Genomic DNA, 20,542 nt, shown 5'->3' on the forward strand with positions numbered 1-20,542 from the left:
TTTTGTGGGGTGCTTCTTGTAACGACACTAATGAGCAGTCAGATGCAGCAAAGGAACATTGAAGTGATTAAAGAAACAATAAACTATAGCTCCAAAATTGCCAGTGCCTTCTGGTTTAGGATGAGGTATCAATGAACACTGGTAACATCCAGCCAAATCTAGCTGTAATACGATATTGAAATACAAAGTAGGAAAAAAAGATGTTCTCAAGTCATCCTGAGAACTGCTCAAGTACACAGGGGCTACTCTAGGCCAACTTTTGAAATGTGAAAAGTTTCAGGGATTGTTTCTCAAAAGAGGAGGCTGTGTTTGTAAATGATCACCAAGAGGAGGAATATGTTATACCTTGCCTTCACAAAGGAAAAGTCAAAATATGAATCATGTATTGTATGACAGAAGACATCTACATTCCTTTTGAGTAGGTAAGCTGGGTGAAAGCTGTAACTACAGTATTTTTTACTCTGTTTGTTTGCCTATATCCTCTTCTGGTCTCCCATTCATTCAGTCATAAAATAAAGAAGGAAAAGATAGTGGAAGAGAAGAAAGTGTAAAGCACTAATCCCAGATGAGAGAGGCAGGAAAGCAACATATTTAAATAAGTTTCATTTCTCATATTTTAATTTTTGGCCTTTTTTTGCATGTCCTTTCTTTAACAACTATTTTACTCATGTCTCTTATCTTCATGCAGAAGTTAATTTTAACGAGGAAGATATTTATGTACGCCATGTCATGTTCTCAATAACAGTTGGATTCTGAACTTGTCCCGATGAGGCACCTGTATCATCTGTTTATCAATATGAAATTTTAAATACTGAATCAATTAGTTAAAGGTCCTCCAGGATGTTACACTAGCAGCTCTATGTGAACTATATGCCTTTTCTTTGATTCAGTTCTGTAAATTTTAATTTTGCTTTCATTTCACATTCCTGTGATTCCTTAGATTTGATCTTTAACTCAGTTGCTACCTTTACTGTGTGCTGTTAAATGGCTGTCTGTTAAATGACTGCAAAACCCAGAGAGGTAAAATATTTACTCTAACCCCCGCATAAGTTTTGAACCAGTGATGCAAACCGAAGGTTTTATTTTGGTAAAAGACTGGGTTTGTCTCACAAAGACAAAAGCTATCCAGTTTAGGTGAAGAATGCACAAAGTTATAATATATCCTTATTATGTTAACTTTAGGGTTGCTTGGACAAAGAATACACAACACAGTTTAAAAAGAGTATCAGATTATTCTAGCCCTCTTCTACAAAATATCATGAGAATTTAGATATTCTAGATTGTAAATTTGTTCTTTTTAACTCCCAGCAGATACAACGAATGGCAGGAGGAAATTATAGTGGAGTAGTGTAGAACAGTTATTAAGAGCTGGAAGCCTTTAGCCCTTTAGCCATTTCAACAGAAGTGCACTTGTATTGCGCTAGAAAAAGTGAATAATTTGATTTCTTATTGCACCTTTCATCCAAGGATCTCAAAGCACTTTACAAACATTATTTTAAAAAGCCTCACAACACCCCTGTGAGGTAGGTATTTTAACCCCATTTTACAGATGGGAAATTGAGACACAGAGAAGGTGAGTGACTGTTTCCATGTCATACCAGGAGTCATAGGAGAACAAGAATTATAGCCTCTACACACTTGACTGTTTCCTCCTTTTGCTCCTATCACATCCAACTTTAAGCAATATTTTGTCAGAAGAAATGGCTTGCTGGTTTTAGTGTAGGGACTAATGCAAAACAGCACCTTCCTTTTGAAAAGGAAAATACACAGCATTTAGATTGAGAGATTCTGCAGAGAGAGGCAATGATACTTCAGAAATAGCAGCTACATTCCTACCAAAGGACAAAGACTTCAGAAACAAGACTTTCCAGATCTGTGGTCTGTGTATCACATTACTCACTTTTCTTCCAAGCATGGGAAAATACGATGGCTAGGAAGCTGAGCCTACATGTGGTCACATAGGCTTCCTGCCCAGACGGATGGTTTCATTATCCAGGCAGCATTTCCTGATTTAAAACACTTCACTGCTCTTGCCATTGCTACTTGTCAATTCCTAAGTGCTCAGTACATGATACTACAGCATCCCCATTCTTCTCCCTTTAAGCTGTAATACAAAGTACATGCACACATCTCCACATCTCTGATAGATGGCCTCTGAGAAACATTTAGCAAGACAACGCTGGCACAAATGAACTCTGAATCATAGAAAGTAATGGCATAATATGGGGAGGAGGATTTGTACTATTTGTACATTGCCATCTTGGGGAGAATCTTGTGATTAAGGAAACTGAAGAGGTGGAAAGCTCAGTGAGCTCTGAACTTCTCCACTCCACATGGAAGAAACAGAGGATGTATAACTCTCAAAGAACCTAAGCAAGGTCTCCTAAAAGCCTAAATATTCCCACTGACATGGGATTTGGATTATAGTCCAAGCATTTGTGCATGCCTATTTCAGGGATGCACTGAACTCTGAAGTTGACTATGTGCATGAAGAACCCTTTCTTAATCCCTGCAAAATTTCTTAGAACTCTTTTATACCAGAAGCGCTATAGGTAAAGACCCAAGCAATTTGGTTGTTACAACAATTGGTTCCTTTATGGATCTTATATATTTAATGGAAGTCAAAAAAGATAACTGTTCATTTAGTTAATCAATTCTCTCTAGCTATTCCATTGTATTCCACTTCTTTTTCCACTTCTCCCCCTCAGCCTGCTATAAGTACTTACAATAGTTGTAATACTGGGACTGTTCAGACTTTACTACAATTATAGTTTTCAATTAATAACCAATGCTCAAAGTAAAATAAATGGAGAGTAGAAGTCATTAAGCTTGGCAAGGAAGATCTGAGCTGAAGAACACAGCACGTTACAGTAGGAGTCAGTATTATGAATTAATAGTGAGGAGAGCAGTACATCAAGCCCATATAGACCTTTAAGTATTCACAATTTGCCACCTTATGTATCCTTTCATTCCTTTTTTTCTGTTATGTTTTGATCTTTTCATCCTCTATAGGTTCCACTTTTTATCTGTTATTGCTTGCTGAAAATTTAAGTACTATCTTTATTTTTTTCTTGTTTTTTTTTTTACTTTTCCCTAAGGACCAAAAGTGATCCTCACAGATCTGAATTTCTTTCCTTTTGTGGAGTAATTACTAACACATAAAGACTAACACATAAAGACTATAATACATAAAGATATTTCTTTTTAATTAATCTTCTTGCCATTTAAACACATTTTAAAAAGAACATTAATTCATTATATTGGTATAAAAGCATATTTAAGATTTAGTTTTCTATACAAATCAGTGTATTCTTGTCTAAAGGCAGAGGTGTTTTACATAATCAATGTCCAGAAATACTCTTTTTTTTGCCATTCATATGACCTCTTATTATGCCTCTGCTTATGTCACACCTGCATTTATAGCATCCTGATCTACAAATGTTCACATTAAGTATTGGTAGAACATGGATGTTCTTACTTGGGTTATTCCTATTAATATAAAGGCAGAGAGAATAATATTTTTAATTTTTCTGTCATTTGTTATTTATCCCTGTTTTTCCAATCCAAATCCCTAAGAGCTACCGGTATCAGTACAGTTTTGGAAAAGGATCTAAGGAGAGCTGACAGCTCCTCTGACAAGATCATGACTGAGGTAATTTTGCTTCAAGTGTCAGACTCAAAGAGCTTCTTAAAGGTTATCTAGGTTCTGACTGGAGCCAGTATGTTTAAGATTTTGTCATTTCACCACATGATACTGCTTGCCTTTCTTTGATCTTAGGAGATTGTCACATGCTATTGACAGCAAACTGGTGCCATGGAATCATGCAGTAGCTGAGTCTGGAAGGGACCTCAGGAGCTATGTCCAACACCTGCTCAAAAAAAGTGCCAGCTTAGAGCAATTATCAGGGCCCTGTTCTGTCAGTTCAGCTTTAAAGGTCTTCCAGGATGGAAATACCACAGCATCTCTGGAAAATCTATTCCAGTGTTTGACCACTGTCATGGTGAGAAATTAATTCTTATTTCTAAATGGATTTTTTTTTACACTTGTCTCTTATTCTTATGCTACACACATCTTCTTTTCACTCTCCATACAAGTAGCTGAAGCCTAAGTTCTCCCTGTAGCTTTTTCTTACTCAAGTGAACAAACTGCTTTTTTTTCAGTGTTTCTGCACATCATAAGGTCCAACTCTTTAATCATCCTCGTTGTTCATCACTGGACTCCAATATTTCAAGATTTTCTTGTACAGATGAGCCCAAAACTGGACCTATTACTCCACATACAAAAGTGTAAGTGCTGCATAAAATGGAATAATAATTTCTTTTCCTTTTGATTTCTGTTTCTCAAATATTTTCATCCTGACTGCAAAACAGTATTTCCAAAAGTCAAAAGGCAATGAATTTTCTGAAAATTATCTTGTTTTCCTCCACCACAGAGACAGCAGAAAATACTTTTTGGTTACATGCACCCCTTAAGTAGGAAAGGTCTGTGATTTGTATGAAGCCTGCTTGTTTGGTTTGCAGTATCTGCAATATTTGGTATAAAGGCATATGTTTAAGGTTTGAGAAGGAACTTGCTGAGATTATGTGTGAACAGAAGTGGATATGCTGGGTTTGCAAGAGCAAGACAATTTAGCCAGTCCCTCCCACCTGGTCCACACTTCTTTGTGAATCAGGTTTAGGCAGCCCTTAATTGTTTTAACTTGACTTCTGTCTGGGCAGATAATGAGATGGCTTTAGCTGATGACTGGCATTCACTTCATCCTACTTTTTCTCCCCAGGAAGTCAATATGAGGGAGGTGAGATATTTCATCTCATAGCATTCAATGGAGTTTGGCAGTTTCTTGCCTTCTCTCAGGGTTCCACAGCTCAGCAGGGCACCAGGCAATGAGGAAGCCAAAGCTATTCTCCAGATACTGGGATACAAGCAGGAAGACAGCAGGGGAGCAGAGGACCAGCTGCACTGATGGCAGAACACCCACTCAGAGAGCTCTTGGTACAGAGCTCCTCATGGGGCTATTCCTAAGATTGCTACAGAGACAGTGACCCATGCCTACATCCCTCTCCATATTCATCACTTTACAAAGAATGCAGCCTGAACAACACATTTTCAGTTTATAAAGCAGTATTTTCTTTCTCACAAACAAATCTCTGAGATGAAAGGTTGGAATCGTCAGTATAGGGAAACATATCTTTTTACCATTTTTTCTTTCAGTTCAGGTCTCTGACTCAGTGTCAGGCCACATTGAACATGTCTCTATATGAACTACACATCTAGATTCCATTTACAGCTAATAGACAAAAACATGCATCCTGGGATATGATTTTTCATCCTAACCTAGGTATCTATAGTAGATTGGCTGAATTATCCCCTAAAACTGGCTGTTTATCTTGATTAGTTATCAATTAAACTGAATCCTATCCTTGGTGCTTTTACTCAAATTTTTCAGGTTGATCATTGCTGAATTTCAATGGTATCTTTAGTATGTCACAGTAGGAACTGCTGAGTGGAAGGAATGAGGAGCTAGCCAAAAGGAACTATCTTTTGGCTGTGGATAGACAAAGACAGATCAGGAAAGGCTGGTGTGGATGGGATACTATGGATACTTTGGATGGGATATATGCTTATGACTGCATGATTTACATTATTCTTTTGTCTCCATCTTAAGTTTGATTACTTTTTTAATTGTGTTTGATTATCAAAGAAAGTTAATTTGTGCATTGATAAGATGACCTGATTGGCCAAAGGGACAGAGGCACATATCAATACCATTCTAGAGGATGAGAGAACCTCATCTAAAATACAGAAATATTGAAATTTCTTCTTCATGTCTCTCTTCAGTTCAGTGCCAAGGAATCTGGAAAGACAAAGACATCTACATGCACAAGTGCCAGACTTTACTTCATCTGAAATGTAAAGCTTTTAGTTAGGGTGTTTGTTCTGTTATTTTTATACCTTTTTTAATCTTTTAATTTGTCTCATTCCCTATGTTGTCATGACAGGGAAGGCTGAGTAATAATCCATAGTGTAAGAAGAAAGTAAACACAAAGGATTCTTTACCTCTTTGGTTATAGCCCTCTATTATTAATATTCTCTTCTGTCCCTCTTAATTAGGGAGAGAACAGTAAACAGAGAAGTGGAATGTGATTATTCATGCTGCTTTACTCTTAGTGAGGATCTGGCATGACTTTGAGTGACTTAGCAATTTTCCAGCAGTGTCCAGATGAAAAGGTGCTGGTTAAGGACTATTCCCAAGGAGTTTGAATGTGGTGAACATATTTCGGAAGGTAAAAGATTAGCTGTATATGCACCCAAATCACACAACAGTTGAACTTGGCATTAAATGAGTTGACTATGGTCTATTTTATTCACTCACTTAGATGTAGTCATTGATTAACGTGACTGAAGGGACAAAGGCAGGAAAACCCCTAAGCTGGGATCAATAGAAAACACATTTCAGAAGGAATGATAAGGCAAATGTGAACCATTTACCATGGGTTTGCATGGCAAGGTTTTGGGCTACAATTTCTAGCAACTTCTCCCTGTTCAGGAGAGCCAATGCCAGCCAGCTCCACAGTGGACCCACTCCTGGCGAAGGCTGAGACCGTCAGTGATGGTAGGAACATCTCTGTGATAATTTAAGAAGAAAATTTATTAGGCAGAAGTAATTGCAAACAGAGAAGAGCTGAGTGAGAATATGTGAGAGGAACAGGAAGGATAGGACATGCTCCAGGTGTTGGAGCAGAGATTCCCCTGCAGCCCAACGTGAGGCAGCTGTGCCCCTGCAGCCCATGGAGGTCCATGGTGGAGCAGAGATCCACCTGCAGTCTGTGGAGAACCCCACATGTGAGCAAGTGGACGCTTGAAGGAGGCTGTGACCTGTGGAAGGCTGCACTGGAACAGGCTCCTATCAGGACCTGTGGCCTTGTGGAGAGAGGAGCCCATGCTGGAGCAAGTTTGGGGGCAGGACTGCTGACCACATGGAGGACCCACACTGGAGGATCTGCTCCTGAAGGGCTGCACCCTGCAGAAAGGGACCCATGCTGGAGCAGTGTGAAGAACTGAAGCCCATGGGAAAGACTCATACTGAAATTCATGGAGAACAGTCTCCCATGGGAAGGACCCCATACTGGGGCAGGGGAAGGACTCCTTTCCCTGAGAGGGAAGCAGTGGGAGAAACAACCTGCGATGAGCTGCTTGTAACCCCCATTCCCTGTCTCCCTGCACCCCTGGAGCAAGTAGACCCTGGAAAAGAGGCTTTATTTTGCTTCTCATTATCCTACTCTGATTTTCATTGGTAAATTCAAATCATTTCCCCAAGTTGACTCTGTTCTGTCTTTGATCTCTCGCCGAGTTTATCTCAGTTCAGGAGGGCAATGATAAGAGCGGCTTCAGTGGACATCTGGCATCTAGCCAGTGTCAACTCTGGCCAATCATGCTACACCAGTCAGCCAAGTGTACTTACACAGTGGACCTCAAAAAAGAGAAAATGGTGACCCAATGGGTCTTAGCTAGCTACAAAGAGTCTTTAGTACCTTCTGTTAATTTGCCACCTATGGGTAAAGATGGCCGATGTGACTGGAAGTGTGTAAGAATGAGAGTAAAGTACCAGACACCTGTTAAATGCAGGAAATGTGTTCTATAGTACCAGAGAGAGACCACCTTTTATGTCACTATGGCATCTCCAAAGATATTTCCAGCAAGGCTCTTCCAAGTACCTGTCCACCTGAAGTCCTCATATTGCTCCCATTTTAGAAATTGAGGGATTTCACACTGCTGCTCAGATCTGCCCTGGAATATCTAATGAAAGCTTGTATCTCCTAAAAGGAGAGTATTTGCTGGACAAAAGTAGCAACTTACATACTTACATGCATTTCTATATATTTCCAACTAAATATGTACCTACTAGCTATGATGGCAGAGGCTTTGCTGCCAGTCTCACAGTGCCTAAATTGAGTACAGCAGCACAGCATTAGTGCACGGCATCTGTGCTGAAAATAACTATCCTTGCAGAAACAATAAGCAACAACAAAAAAAAAATCAATCAAATAACCACATAACCACTTTTCCAAAATACATGCCCATAGATACAGAGAAAATCTTACACCATATAAAACCTAAACCTGAGTCTGAGTCTGGTCTCAGGATGCTTCAGCCTAGAAGTTATTTTGCTGGAGTTCTCTGGTAAAAGTATTGTATGTGAGATAAAGCCAATACCTTTACTTCTGCCTGAAATTATTTCTGGTTTTAATTTTTTCACTTTAACATATTACTCCCTTTCAATTGCCTTTTTGATTATTTTTAGGTTCTCATCTTATTAACTTAATTTTCTGTGCACTGAAGTATCTGAGCTATTTAGGAGCCAATGGAATTAACCCATCCAACATGAACTTTCCCCCTCTGTTCCTTTGTATCTGGTGCTGTATTGTTTTATGACTTAAAATGAATTAATTAAATGGAACTGTATCAAATCCATTTATAAAACTCAAATAAACTGTGTACACTATTTCTACACTACCTATTTTCTCAAAGATGTGAAAGATTTCAAGCAAAAAACTTACTTGCAAGAGGACAGTTATTCTTTACTAAATACATTGTTATTACTTTTAATTATGCATTTTTAAATACAGTAATACAGCAAACACAGAAATTTTAAATATCAGTAATTTCACGATAAGAAGCCACACCCTTTTGACTAAAATTTTGGTCCCAACCCAGAAGTGCGCCTTGTACTCCGGAGCGGCCAATATATGGATGAGGTTCAGAAATTTGCCAACCTGGAAGTGCGAGCCCGCCCGGCCCCAAGAGGGGCTGGGGCCACCACCCGTGGGGGAGTGGGGCTGGAGCCGGCGGGGGCAGGGGAGCCGGGCTGGGGCCGCTCCCTGGCTGCGGCAGGGCAGTGCCGAGCCGAGCCAGTAAACCCCACGATCCCGGGATTCTGTTACTAATTGGCAACTTTGAGAAAGTTGCACGTGGATCCTCGCTGCGAACGAAAGTGCAGCTTATAATCCAGTGCGGCTTATAATCGTGAAATTACTGGCTGATCGCTGTTTGTATCTTATACAGACAATTTTAGTTTAAAAATCCTTGTTTATAATATCATAAAAAGTCTCAGAGAGTCTTCACATACTGGATGGAGTGCTAAAAGTGCTCTGCATGTGTCTAGTTCTGATTCTACTAATGACAGTGATAAAGAATCCTATCATAAAGAAAAAAAAAGACACAGTAAGCTACTTCACATCATGAACTATAGGAAAATGCTCACATATAACTAGGGAGGAGAAAATATAACACAAAAAAATGTGCAGCATCACCTGTGGGTGTGGGTATTTTGTTTAGCCCTGATGTTCCATCTTAAAGCCTTGTTAATTTAAAAATTCCACATAATGCAGATTCTTTACTGCAGCTTTCACATCTGTCATATCCTGCTGTCCATGAAGGAATCCTAATAGCATATTTCATTTTCCCATGCTGACCTTCTAAATGTTTCTTTATGTCTTTCTGCATTTTTCTTTCCTTCATAAGCTCTGTCATCCCTTTTACATTTGGAACTTATTGTTTCCATTTCTGTGTCCTAAGACCCTCCAGCCAACAAATAAAATTTTTTCTTAATCTCATATCTTTAGTGGGGATTTTGACAAAAATCACTTACAAAAACCACTTATGAATAGCACAGTAATTTCTAAAACCCTTTCAGATTAGACTTTTTATGTGGCATGTTGTATAGAAAGGCACAGTCATATTTCTATTTTACTTGGTGATACAACTACATCTGTACTCATCTGTCCCTTAAACCTGAGAGACATCTTAACACTAATCAACTCAAAGCTCTGCTTTGATGTGTACAGTTCCAGCCTTACAAAGCTCTCTGTCTCTCTGCTATTTAAGTACCAAAATATTCTAACACTGAGTCTTTTCATACATAGGTTTCCAGACCAATTTAATCCAATAGGTATGCTGTAATGCACACCTGAAAGAAAAAGGCTTCCCATGAAATGTTGCTTTGATTGGCTTGCTTAAAGCAAACAGCTTGTTTTCTACTTCACTTTCCCTGCTCACTCCCACCTGCCCATCGCCCAGGTTAAGAACATTGTTTAGTGGGTCACTGACTAAAGAGCCAGAAGAGCAACAGTATAAGCCCTCATGGTTTATATATATGGCGTACTATATTTCCCAAAAACATTTGCTAGTCACCACATTAAAAGCTAGACTGGATTCAAGGTCCATTAGGAAGCAGAAAACACAAGAGCAGAGTAAGATCCATATTGGGGTATTTTTATGCTATTTGGTATTTTTTGCTATTTGGTATTTTGGCAAAAATGCAATGTCTTTATTGTAGATATTATACAAGGCCACTTGCCTTGAAGAGAGAAATGCGGTGTCTGCTCCCTGTGCCCAGGACTGATTTTGTAGCCTAATATTAAGAAGCCAAGCCATAAGATGGTTACAGGGTCCTTCGAGCAAAGAGAGATCTCAGCAAGGTCCACTTTCTCAGGAGAATGACACAGTTCTTGATCGTTTTTTCTAGGATGTGATAGAGCTTCATTAGTGTGTGTAAGAGCAATCCCTATGCAAAGAAGCCCTGGTCTAGGGTCCAACCTACTGTGTTAGGAAAGAAGGGCATGTGGCATTGAACTCCTGCATCACTTGTTACACTTAAATCAGGCACCTGCATTACAGATAGCGGCAGAACTTTCATTCCATTCTAACGTGAAACATTTACCTCACTCCACAATTATAACAGGATCCTTGGTTCCTGAGACAGGATTCCAGTGTCTATTAATCTAAAAATTGTCCTTTCTGGCTATATTTTGAGGACAGGATATTAATAGACTGTGCTCATAGATAATAAACAAACACTATTATAAACTTTAGTATACTTTTTGTAAGTCTAAATTCAGCCCAATTCCTAAGAGTCACTCCTAATAATGATCTGTTATTCTTTATTTCCACTATTACTTTTAAAAATATTTTTTTGTCTTAATGATCTGAGGGCAAAGTTTTGTTCAACACATAACAGAAGAAACAAAAATTTTTAACTTTCCACTGGATGCCAGCCCTAAAGTTGAACAATGTTTTAATTATTGCAGATGACAGAATAACAATATTCTGTAAATCTTCAGCCAAGTTCTTTACAGGGTGTCCAAGAAATTGCTTAGCAGATGTATCTTGTTTATACAGAACTTCTATAATAAGTGGAGGCAGTTGGTGAAACAATAGATTTGATACAATAGAAATCAGAAGAAAAGCAGTTGCACAGCTTGCCTTAAAGTATATATGACAAGTAGGGAATCTCACCACAGATGCTTTGTAATGACAGAACCCTAGTCTGACGGGCATGAGCAGCTTTGCAAACACTCCTGTGTTAGGTGACTGGAAGTGTTCATGACACACACACTTTGCCCTTGTTCTGTCAGTAATCCATGTCTGTGGAGCACAAGGAAGAAAATGCCTGCTTGATTTGTCTGTTTTTGTAATTGGAAGTTCAGTTATCCTGTGGTGTTCCTTTAGTGTTCCAGCAATACTAGTACTTACCTTCCTATTTAATAGCATAGTCTGCAAAATTAAGCTTTTGGGATGACAAAATTAGCCGATGATGAGTTCACCTAATAAACCCCCACTAAGTCCTGAGTTCCTGAGTTGTCAAGCCTGAAAAGTTTCTCTGACAGAGCCACCACAAGTTTTTGCTATAGCAATAATATTTACTGCAGACACATATAATATCTGCCACACTCTCCATGTAGTGGTATGAATACTTGAAATGCTTAATGTTAGTGAGTATTTTCAGTACTTTCTGAATGAAGCCTCAATGTACCACATAATTCAGAGGATTTCAGCAACACTGACCAAACCCAGCCTCCTTTAGGTGGTTTCTTTCCTATCATTAGTTGTTTTTTTTGTATTCTGCTAAATGACTTGGCCTTCCTTGCTATCCAGTTTACTAATTGTACTCCCAGAGCCACTCTCAAGGAAAAAAAACCTGAAAACTACATTAATTTAGAGAAGGGAAAGTATTTCTTTTGGTAAAAAAAGACTATGTCAATGTGATATAAGTGACAAAATAATAAATGTCAATTGTTTTGACACCTGTAAAAGAAGGAAGAAATGCTTCCATAATACAAATGTATTCAAAATTACTTATATATGTTCATCACATAACAATGTTTTTGTTTCAAAATAATTCTTTTTCAGGTTTATATATTTCAGTTAAATAAAATTTGAGGCATTTTCTAGGACTGCAAATTTGATTCGTGAGAATGGACATGGATCAGAAGAAATTATCAGTCCGGTCTGTAATTTTATTTAATTTTATTATCTCCTGGAGGAGCTCTAATAGGGCAAATTTAACTCCCACAGTTACCAAATAAAGTTCTCTGCTTTTTAGGAGGAAAAGCTACCATTTGTGTTCACTCTTTTAGAACAAACACTATAAAGCCAGTGGGAATTTGGAACTAAGAGGGTCATCAAAATTGCTTTTAGAGCTGCACTCTAAACACAAGTGGAGAAACAGGAACCTATAATACTGATCAAGTAAACATTATTTTAAACAATCATTGCATCTGTAATGTCAAGAAGGATTCACAGACTCTGTGGTCACTGTGTAAGATGCAGTACAGTGTGGGCAATGGACTCTGAAGATGCACTGTGAAAGACAAAGGAATTCAGAGAGAGATCATGAAGAGCTCAGTTCTGTACATTCCCTGAATCTGTTTCTAGAAGTGATATATTCCAGATGTGAGACCTTCTACAATGCCAGGTCATTTACAAATATGGATGCAAAGAGTTGCTATATAAATTGAGTTAATTATTGGTTCTTGAAAGCACTACATCATATAACCAACTGGCTTCTTGGCACAGTTGTGCCAAAACCAGGAGATCACTGGCAATGAACAAGTTACAGAGAGTCTAAGTGAGAACAGAGCTACAGCTCTAAGACTACAGCACTTCAATTTCTTCTCCAATCCATCTGATTCCAGAAAAAAATAATTTTACTGTAAGATCTTGCCAGACAACAAATGATATCGGAAAAAAAATCAAGGATCCACTCAGCCTTTTTCTGCAACCTGTGAGAATCCAAAGCAGTGCTGCTGAGACATGGTTCCTTTCCAAACCCACTGCTCTGGCAAGACTAGAGAAAGCTTTGGTCACAGACAAGCCCTGAAACAATTTGACAGTACAATGGGCCTGACCTCTCAAGTTCAGCTAACACTGAAGGAAGGGGTCAGTGTATTAAAAGTGCAAACAAGCAGCCCTATGCATGTAAAACAGTTTCAAAATAAAGCAGCATTAAAATCAGATATGGTGCTGAATGTGCTTCTCGACCCTTTTACTAAGGCCTTAAGTTCAGACCCTGAACTCATTCAGTATGCCAATGTTCTCTACAGAATTTCTGCTTACATCAACCAAAGTTGCGTATGACAGAGATGTATAATCTGTGTCATCAAAAGTGAATAATTTCTTTACACTGCAGAAAGATATAATTGAATAATTTGCTTTTGAAGGATCAGATATTTCACATTATCATTTAAGGTCTTTTATTTGTAGGAAAGGAGTTAAATATGAAAACCTTTACATGAAAATGATATTTAAGTGTCCTTAGTGACTAAACTTGTGATACTTAAGTGACTTTTAATGTGGAAGTTAAGATGGAGAGGGCAATATAAGTTTCTAGACACAGCCTAGAAGGTTTACTGAGTTTCTGAGTTAAACATTCAAACAGAAGGAACTCTTCTAAAACAGTTCTTCAAACAAAGGAAAAGTTAGGGATGACACGTGCAACATACCACCTCACATAAATGCAGCTCTACTGACATAAATCTATTCTTGATTATTCTCAATGCAAACATGCTCAGTATCAGACCCAATCTTACTTCAGAGAATTAAAAAATTATGTTAAAATAATGCCATTTAATGAATTTCAATTACATTGTCTATGTATAGTAAAGACCTTGAGCATGTAACACCATAAAAAGCAAAACTGACTAACACTTGAGTCATATTTAAGCAATCAACAAACCAACCAACCAACCAACCAACCAACCAACCAACCAACCAACCAACCAACCACAAACACATAACAGTAACAAAAAGATCCAAACTTTTTCCACAAGAACTAGAAGTATCCAGGGGGTATTTACCAGCTAGTTGTTTCCCCACCGTACTCAACAACCTTGAGGTTTGCAGGCCTGAACTACCAGTAATAAATGTTTTAATTGCATTATTTCTAACAAAATTTTTTAGTGAAAATGCTGAGTCTGAATCAATATGTCAATATGAAATATAAACAGCTAAACAGCAGACCATGTTGTAATCCATGCTTGCTTCTTCAATGGAAAAAGCAGGTATCACAGATTCCCAGAATATTCTGAGTTGGAAGGGAACTCCAAGAATCATCAAGTGTGGCTCTTAAGGAAATGGCCCATAAAGGAACCAAACACACAGCCTTGGTATTATTAACATTATGCTCTAATCAACTGAGCTAATCTCAGTATCTTATCCTGAGCCTTGACTCAATGACTCCCAGGCTTGAGCACTTAACCAGATCAGACTGGTAACTAGACCAGAAAGGTGACTTTAACTTTTCATCCAGAGGAAAAGAATGCAATGGCCATGATAAATATCTTCCAACAGCAACTCTAAGTTTTTTCTTTTCTTCAGGTTGTTATTATCAGGGTGTGAGACACTCTAAGCACAGAGTATCTTCTTTTATCAAGGCACAGCACGGTACAGCAGCAAAATTTATTAGCAAAGAGTTTAGATCTGCTTTGCCTTATGTAAACATCAGGCATTTTTTTAGTCTTCTTTGGCGCTGAAAAAGACACTTTTCCCCATATACATTGTCCTAAGCAGTGAAATTATGCTCTCTGGTCCCTCAATTTAAAGCTATAATTTATTTCTATTAGGTGTTTTTTCTGTGAGGTACACGTGAGTGTAGCTCTCTGCTCTGATTAAGACTGAACACCTACTGTGTTCACCAAATAGATGACCACTTTCCTTCTAGCAGTTTGAATAAATGAATATGATTAGTGGTCAGCAGGCTGACAGATGACCTTGCTAATACAGATAGGTTATCTTCATTTCATCAAGTTGTTTACTTTCTCAGGAATGTTTTCAGCAGGATTCACAGCTGGAAAGCTGTGTGCCACCATGTTTTTCTCAGCACATGGGCTTCTTTCATCTTTTAGATTGGTGTCCTCTTGCTTAGAGGGCACAAGCACTTCAGATGAAATCTGCTTAGGGGATCAGGAAGATAGTGGAGGGCACTAACAATTTTAATAGAGCTGATAGGTAGATTTCACATCTTGAGGGTCTATTTGTGTTGAGTTTATGCAGATGAAATAAAAAAAAATATTATGAGATTCTTAAAAAACAATCCTACAAGTTAAACAAATACTGTTGGATTCAATGGTCTTAGAGGTCTCTTCCAACCTAAATAATTCTATTATTCTATGAAATATGAAAACAGGTAGAACATCTATCTCTATGTGCATGTGCTAGTTTTTCTTCTTCGAAAAACCCGTACTGTGTCTCACACTTCTATCTGTTGTTTACAGCTGTTTTTGAAGTGTATTTCACTTGAAAAATTAGGTGCAATATCACATATTAGTATACTGGTTATGCCAACTACTTTGAGTTTAATAGAAAATGTAAGGGGCAATCTAAAAGACTCCTAATTTACCTGTTAAGAAACTGCTATAGTTTTTGTAGCATCATCTGCGAAATGGATTTGAATGATGTATCAAATTTCTTCAGGTCTAGAATCAACCTAACTGCTCCTACTCCTGATTATAAAATACCCAGAGTACAAGCATTTTGAAGATCTTCATGGGATACAGACTAAACGGTTCATTGGAACATCTGTTCCAGGAGCTTCTCCAATCTTCAAGATCTGACTACCTGAAGAAAGCTCATCTCAGAAGAAGGTGCTTTGGTTTGCCTTGAAAATTGAATGCACACTCCAGCTTTCAAACCAAAGGTTCTTGGCAGTTGCCATCACAGAGAAGGAGTGCTCCAAAAGCAGCCGTTACTGTCACTCTTTCCCATTTCTATTTCAATTTACAGATTAGGTTATCACAGGTAAAACAGGTCATCTCTATCTTTCCTTTTTTTCCTGGGACAGAAGGGAAATCAGATTAATCTTTCCTTTAGCAGCTGAGTTGAACATAAGGGCTTCTCAAGTCTCTTCAGAGATGGATAAATACCTGCTCTTTAAAGAGATTCAGATTTAATGGAAATTTAGAAGATACGCTAGCCATTGGTGGAGAGTTTAAAACATGAATTTTGTTTCAAAGGACTGTGTACAGAAGTACAAGCACAGGACTCACTAAAAAAGGTTTGGCTGTTATTCTTCCTTGTAGTTTTAAATTGATATTTTGAGATTTATCAGACTATTAAGATGCATCTGTGTGTTCCAATTCCTTTAGATTATCAATGGGAAGGCTACAAAATGTGATTTTCAAAAAGGCTGTGGGGGTTTCAATGAGTGCCCAAGTATTTAAACAGGAACTGTTTATCTATATTATCTGTATACTACCTATATTTACTGAGAACCCCATTCAAAAATTCCCATTCCTTTAAACCAAAAAGTAATGGGCAATGATACACCAGTGACATACCCGAGTTTCCCAGGATTTACCCTTTTCTACTAGAAAACTGAATCTGATCTAAGAAATAGTAAAATACCTTACCTTTACTGTCCTACCCTCTCCCTTCCCCCTCTTCCCCATTTCTGCCTCTATAGTCTATCCTATACTTGCTGATGGAATTATTCTGTCACCAATACTTATGATTTCAATTGTTTTGTTCACCTGGTCTGTAGCTACTTCTGGAAATTTTCTGACATGCTATCATCTACAGCACTAGTGACAGAAACTTTTATGAGAACTGTGTAGGCATCCTGGTGACCAGTGGAAAACTCTGCATTTTGTTTCTAGGGACAGGAATCCTGTGACACATTAAGACTTCCTGCTAAGGTTACTTATAAGGTGGTTTGCCACAACGTTATAGCGAGTCTTGTAGTGAGCAGCAAGTGATTGAGACAACTAAATTCACAGCTAACATATCTCATTCTCCATATAGTCAATAGATAAAGCAAGAGTCATATTCTGACCATGTAGTTTACAACTAATTTTGCACCTTATTTTCTGGAAAATCAGCAGTCCAAAATCTATCAACGCAGCTTGTGCTACAAGCAGGATAAAGTGAAACATCAGGATCTCTCTTGGAAAGAAATTATTTTTAAAAATATGATTTATTGACCAGTCTCTAGACCTCACCAAAACCAAACTGTTATCACTCCCTACTCTTTGGCATAGGCATAAGGAACTGCCTGCTATCTTCCTAATTAATTGCTTGAAAAACTTCCTTTAAATCATCTCTGCTCTAACTGGGACTGTTGCATACTGATTACTATGTTGATACTCAAAAGGATCATTAAATACTTTTCAAATAAAATTCTACTATCACTTCTCTGATTTCATGAGAAATTTTTCTTAATGACTAATCATTTAGATAGAACATGTATTTATTTATTAATGTACATTTGTTTTAATACTGGAATAGCATGAGTTCCGAAGCTAAACTTGACCTATGTAAATTTTAATGTCAAGTAATACGCAGAGCAGCTAATAGAGGTACCTTTGTAAATTTTTTGCAGTTCTTAACCACAGCCTACTATATATGGAAGGAAAGCAGTCAAAAAACAATGTCAGCCTCTTCACATTGATTAGGACCACTAACTGCATGTGTAACTGTGTTGGAATAAGTAAACCACTGTGTTTCATTATCACAGAAAAATAAACTGAGTATTAAGCCTGCTGGCTTGCCAGAAGCAATTTTGAGTTTTGCTTTAGTTGTTTTGTTTGTTTGTTTTTTCTTTTATCATTTTTGATAGTGTAGATTCAAAGTTTTTAATGTCAGCTGAAATCACAGTAGCAGTTGCACCATAATCTAAGCACCTACAAACTTAGTCATAGCTATTTTTAAAGAAACTGCTGGACATCTTGCACTTGCTCATCAGGACAGCAACAGCAGTTGCACATCAGCCTGATCTAACACAGCTTCTCTTCCAGGTTCTAAAACAGCAGAGCTCCCTGCAAAAGGAAATTACTTCCTTGTTGCATCAAACTCATGCAAGTTTTAAGACTGACCATTTTTTCTCTACCAATCTTGTGGTAAATTCAGGCAATTGAGGAAACACTACAGATGCAGAAAACTCTGATAGCCACCCAGCTGGCCACCATCTCACCCAAAGGGAAAGTATGCTTCCAAAGTCTTTCTTTAAGATTTAAGATCTGACCTTACAGAATGCTGAAACAAAAGTCATACAACTTTCATACCTGGTTCCTAAGAGGAATCCAACTGAGGAGTGCTGAAAGCTTTTCTTATATTTTTATTGGTTAGAAAGGTGAATCTACCCAACCAAAAACGTGTTCCCTGGAAATGGGAACAAAATACTTTTTAGATAGCTCATTAATTTTTGCATGATTCCTTCATTTCACCCCAGTGCATTATGATGTCTGTCATCAGCATAAGGAGTAAATGGATAGTAATTACATTTTTTTGAAAGTATTATATAAAGTCCAATATCCCAAAAAAAGAGACAGTTGAATAGGCTAATCACATTGCTACTGCATTAATTTGGTTACTACCAGTAACCTATATGTCTAAATGGCATTTATGCCATGGCATGATAACAAAAATATATAAACTTTAGAAAGATGTTATCTATGTAAACCTGCCATTCACTATATTTTTAATAGAATCAACTAAACCACACAGAAATCAAGTCTAAAAGAACCAAAGTATATTATAATAGTTAGTTCTGAATAGTTTTTGGGGGTAGGGGGAAGTATAGGGTAAAATTGTCAAAGGGAAGAGGTCCATTTTTGGTCACAAAAATTATCTGCAAACTTGTGACAGAATTTATGTGGGCAGTTGTTGACATTCTATAAACAGATCTAGAAAATACCCTTGCAAATGATCAGTACAGGCACCCAGCTGTAGCTGATGCTTTGCTTGTACCTTCATGAATATTCTCCTGGTAACTGCATGCATTAATCCACTACTAAGATTACATTTTATGCAAGCATTTTTAGCATAAACATACCTCCACCCTCCTTCTTTGAAATGTGAGTGCTGGTGTATTAAAAATATTTGGAAGACAGACTTATTCAAATAAATGTTAAGAGAAACAGTGGGGTATATTTTCAGTGTGGAGCAGAGAGATTTAACTGCATGTTTTCCATTAGCTTTAATGAGAACTGAACAGCTAAATCCTCACACACCACACTAGAAGATTAACCCAGAAAACACACATTGTTTACTTTTTACTAATACTCTGATTATTACCACGTTCTTCCTCCTCCTCCTCTTCTTCCTCCTCCTCTTCCTCCTCCTCCTCTTCATCCTCCACATCTTCACCTTCCTCTTCATCCTCCTCTTCTTCCTCCTCAATCTCCTCTTCTTCTTCTCGATCTATCTCCTCATCATCCTCCTCCTCGTCACCTTGCTCCTCATTATCATCAGAATATTCCTCCTCTTCTTCATCCTCTTCCTCTTCTTCCTCTTCCTTTTCATCCATTTCCTCTGTTCCATCAGTTTCATAGCACTCATCTACTGAAGAGTTGTCTGCTTTAACCACAAAGGGTTTTCTTTTAGGGGCTGGCTCTTGGGGTTGCTTATCTTGTGTTTTTCTTTTTTTTGCCAATGGACAGCCATAAACACTGTTCAAAAATAAAAAATGAAAATTATTACATTATCTTCCAGATTTTATTTAATCATATGTTCTACATCATTATTAGCTGCTGTTTGCAAAATGAATGCTTTTAAAGTGAAGTTATGTTTACACAATGATGACCAAGAGGGAGGACACAAAATCTGTGAAAATGCAAGTATTATTTGCTTTAAAATCTCACAGATACATGACAGCATAACAGTTTCAGAAGTGATACAAATGTGTGTTTCTTCTCATTCATTTTTATCTTCTACATGTTACACTCCTTGCTAAATCAGATGAATATAGTTTAAAAAATGGCAATCTTGTCCTACCTGTAGCTAGCAGTACAAAATTCAGGAATAAAGCAATGATTCCTAACTTTGTAGTGTTCAGTATTTTTGTTGTGTGCAATTATGTTTCAATGATGTTTAAATAATAAAAATATGATCATCATTTGAATGTTTTGTTTGTTATTATTATATATTATAATGCAAAAACCATAATGAATCACTCTTAAATTTCCCACTGTTTTTCTCTATTATATGCTACAAGGCTGGACAAATGGGAAAGCAAGCTCCCAACCCCGATAATTATTATGGCCAGTGTTACAAGTGTTCTCATATTAAAAAAAATCAAACAGTAAACAAAATCTTTTGTCAATGAAGAATTACATTTCAAAATTGAGTATTATTTTCTTATCAATCATTTTAATGCATTGCAACAGAAACAGTATTTCAGAGTCCTGGTCTTCTACCAGAGTAGCCACCTGCTTCTCAAAGATCACATAATCTGATCTCCCTTGTGTAACCTCTATAACCTTCTGGGCA

General features: G+C 37.6%; 1 protein-coding gene across 11 annotated transcripts in view; it reads right to left on the minus strand.

The window, feature by feature from the left end:
- Positions 1-20,542, minus strand: part of MYT1L (myelin transcription factor 1 like) — a 236,396-nt gene that overhangs the window by 87,416 nt on the left and 128,438 nt on the right. For 4 of the 11 annotated variants that reach the window (XM_033056742.1, XM_033056739.1, XM_033056738.2 and 1 more), the window contains exon 5: positions 19,349-19,722. In XM_033056742.1, coding sequence (XP_032912633.1) covers positions 19,349-19,722 — 374 coding nt within the window. Of the gene's footprint in view, positions 1-18,336; positions 18,360-19,323; positions 19,723-20,542 lie in introns of those variants that run through there. The other 7 variants (XM_033056743.1, XM_033056741.1, XM_033056740.1 and 4 more) reach the window with 4 other exon arrangements.

This window comes from Catharus ustulatus, chromosome 3 (assembly GCF_009819885.2).
Source record: "Catharus ustulatus isolate bCatUst1 chromosome 3, bCatUst1.pri.v2, whole genome shotgun sequence".
Classification (NCBI taxonomy): domain Eukaryota; kingdom Metazoa; phylum Chordata; class Aves; order Passeriformes; family Turdidae; genus Catharus; species Catharus ustulatus.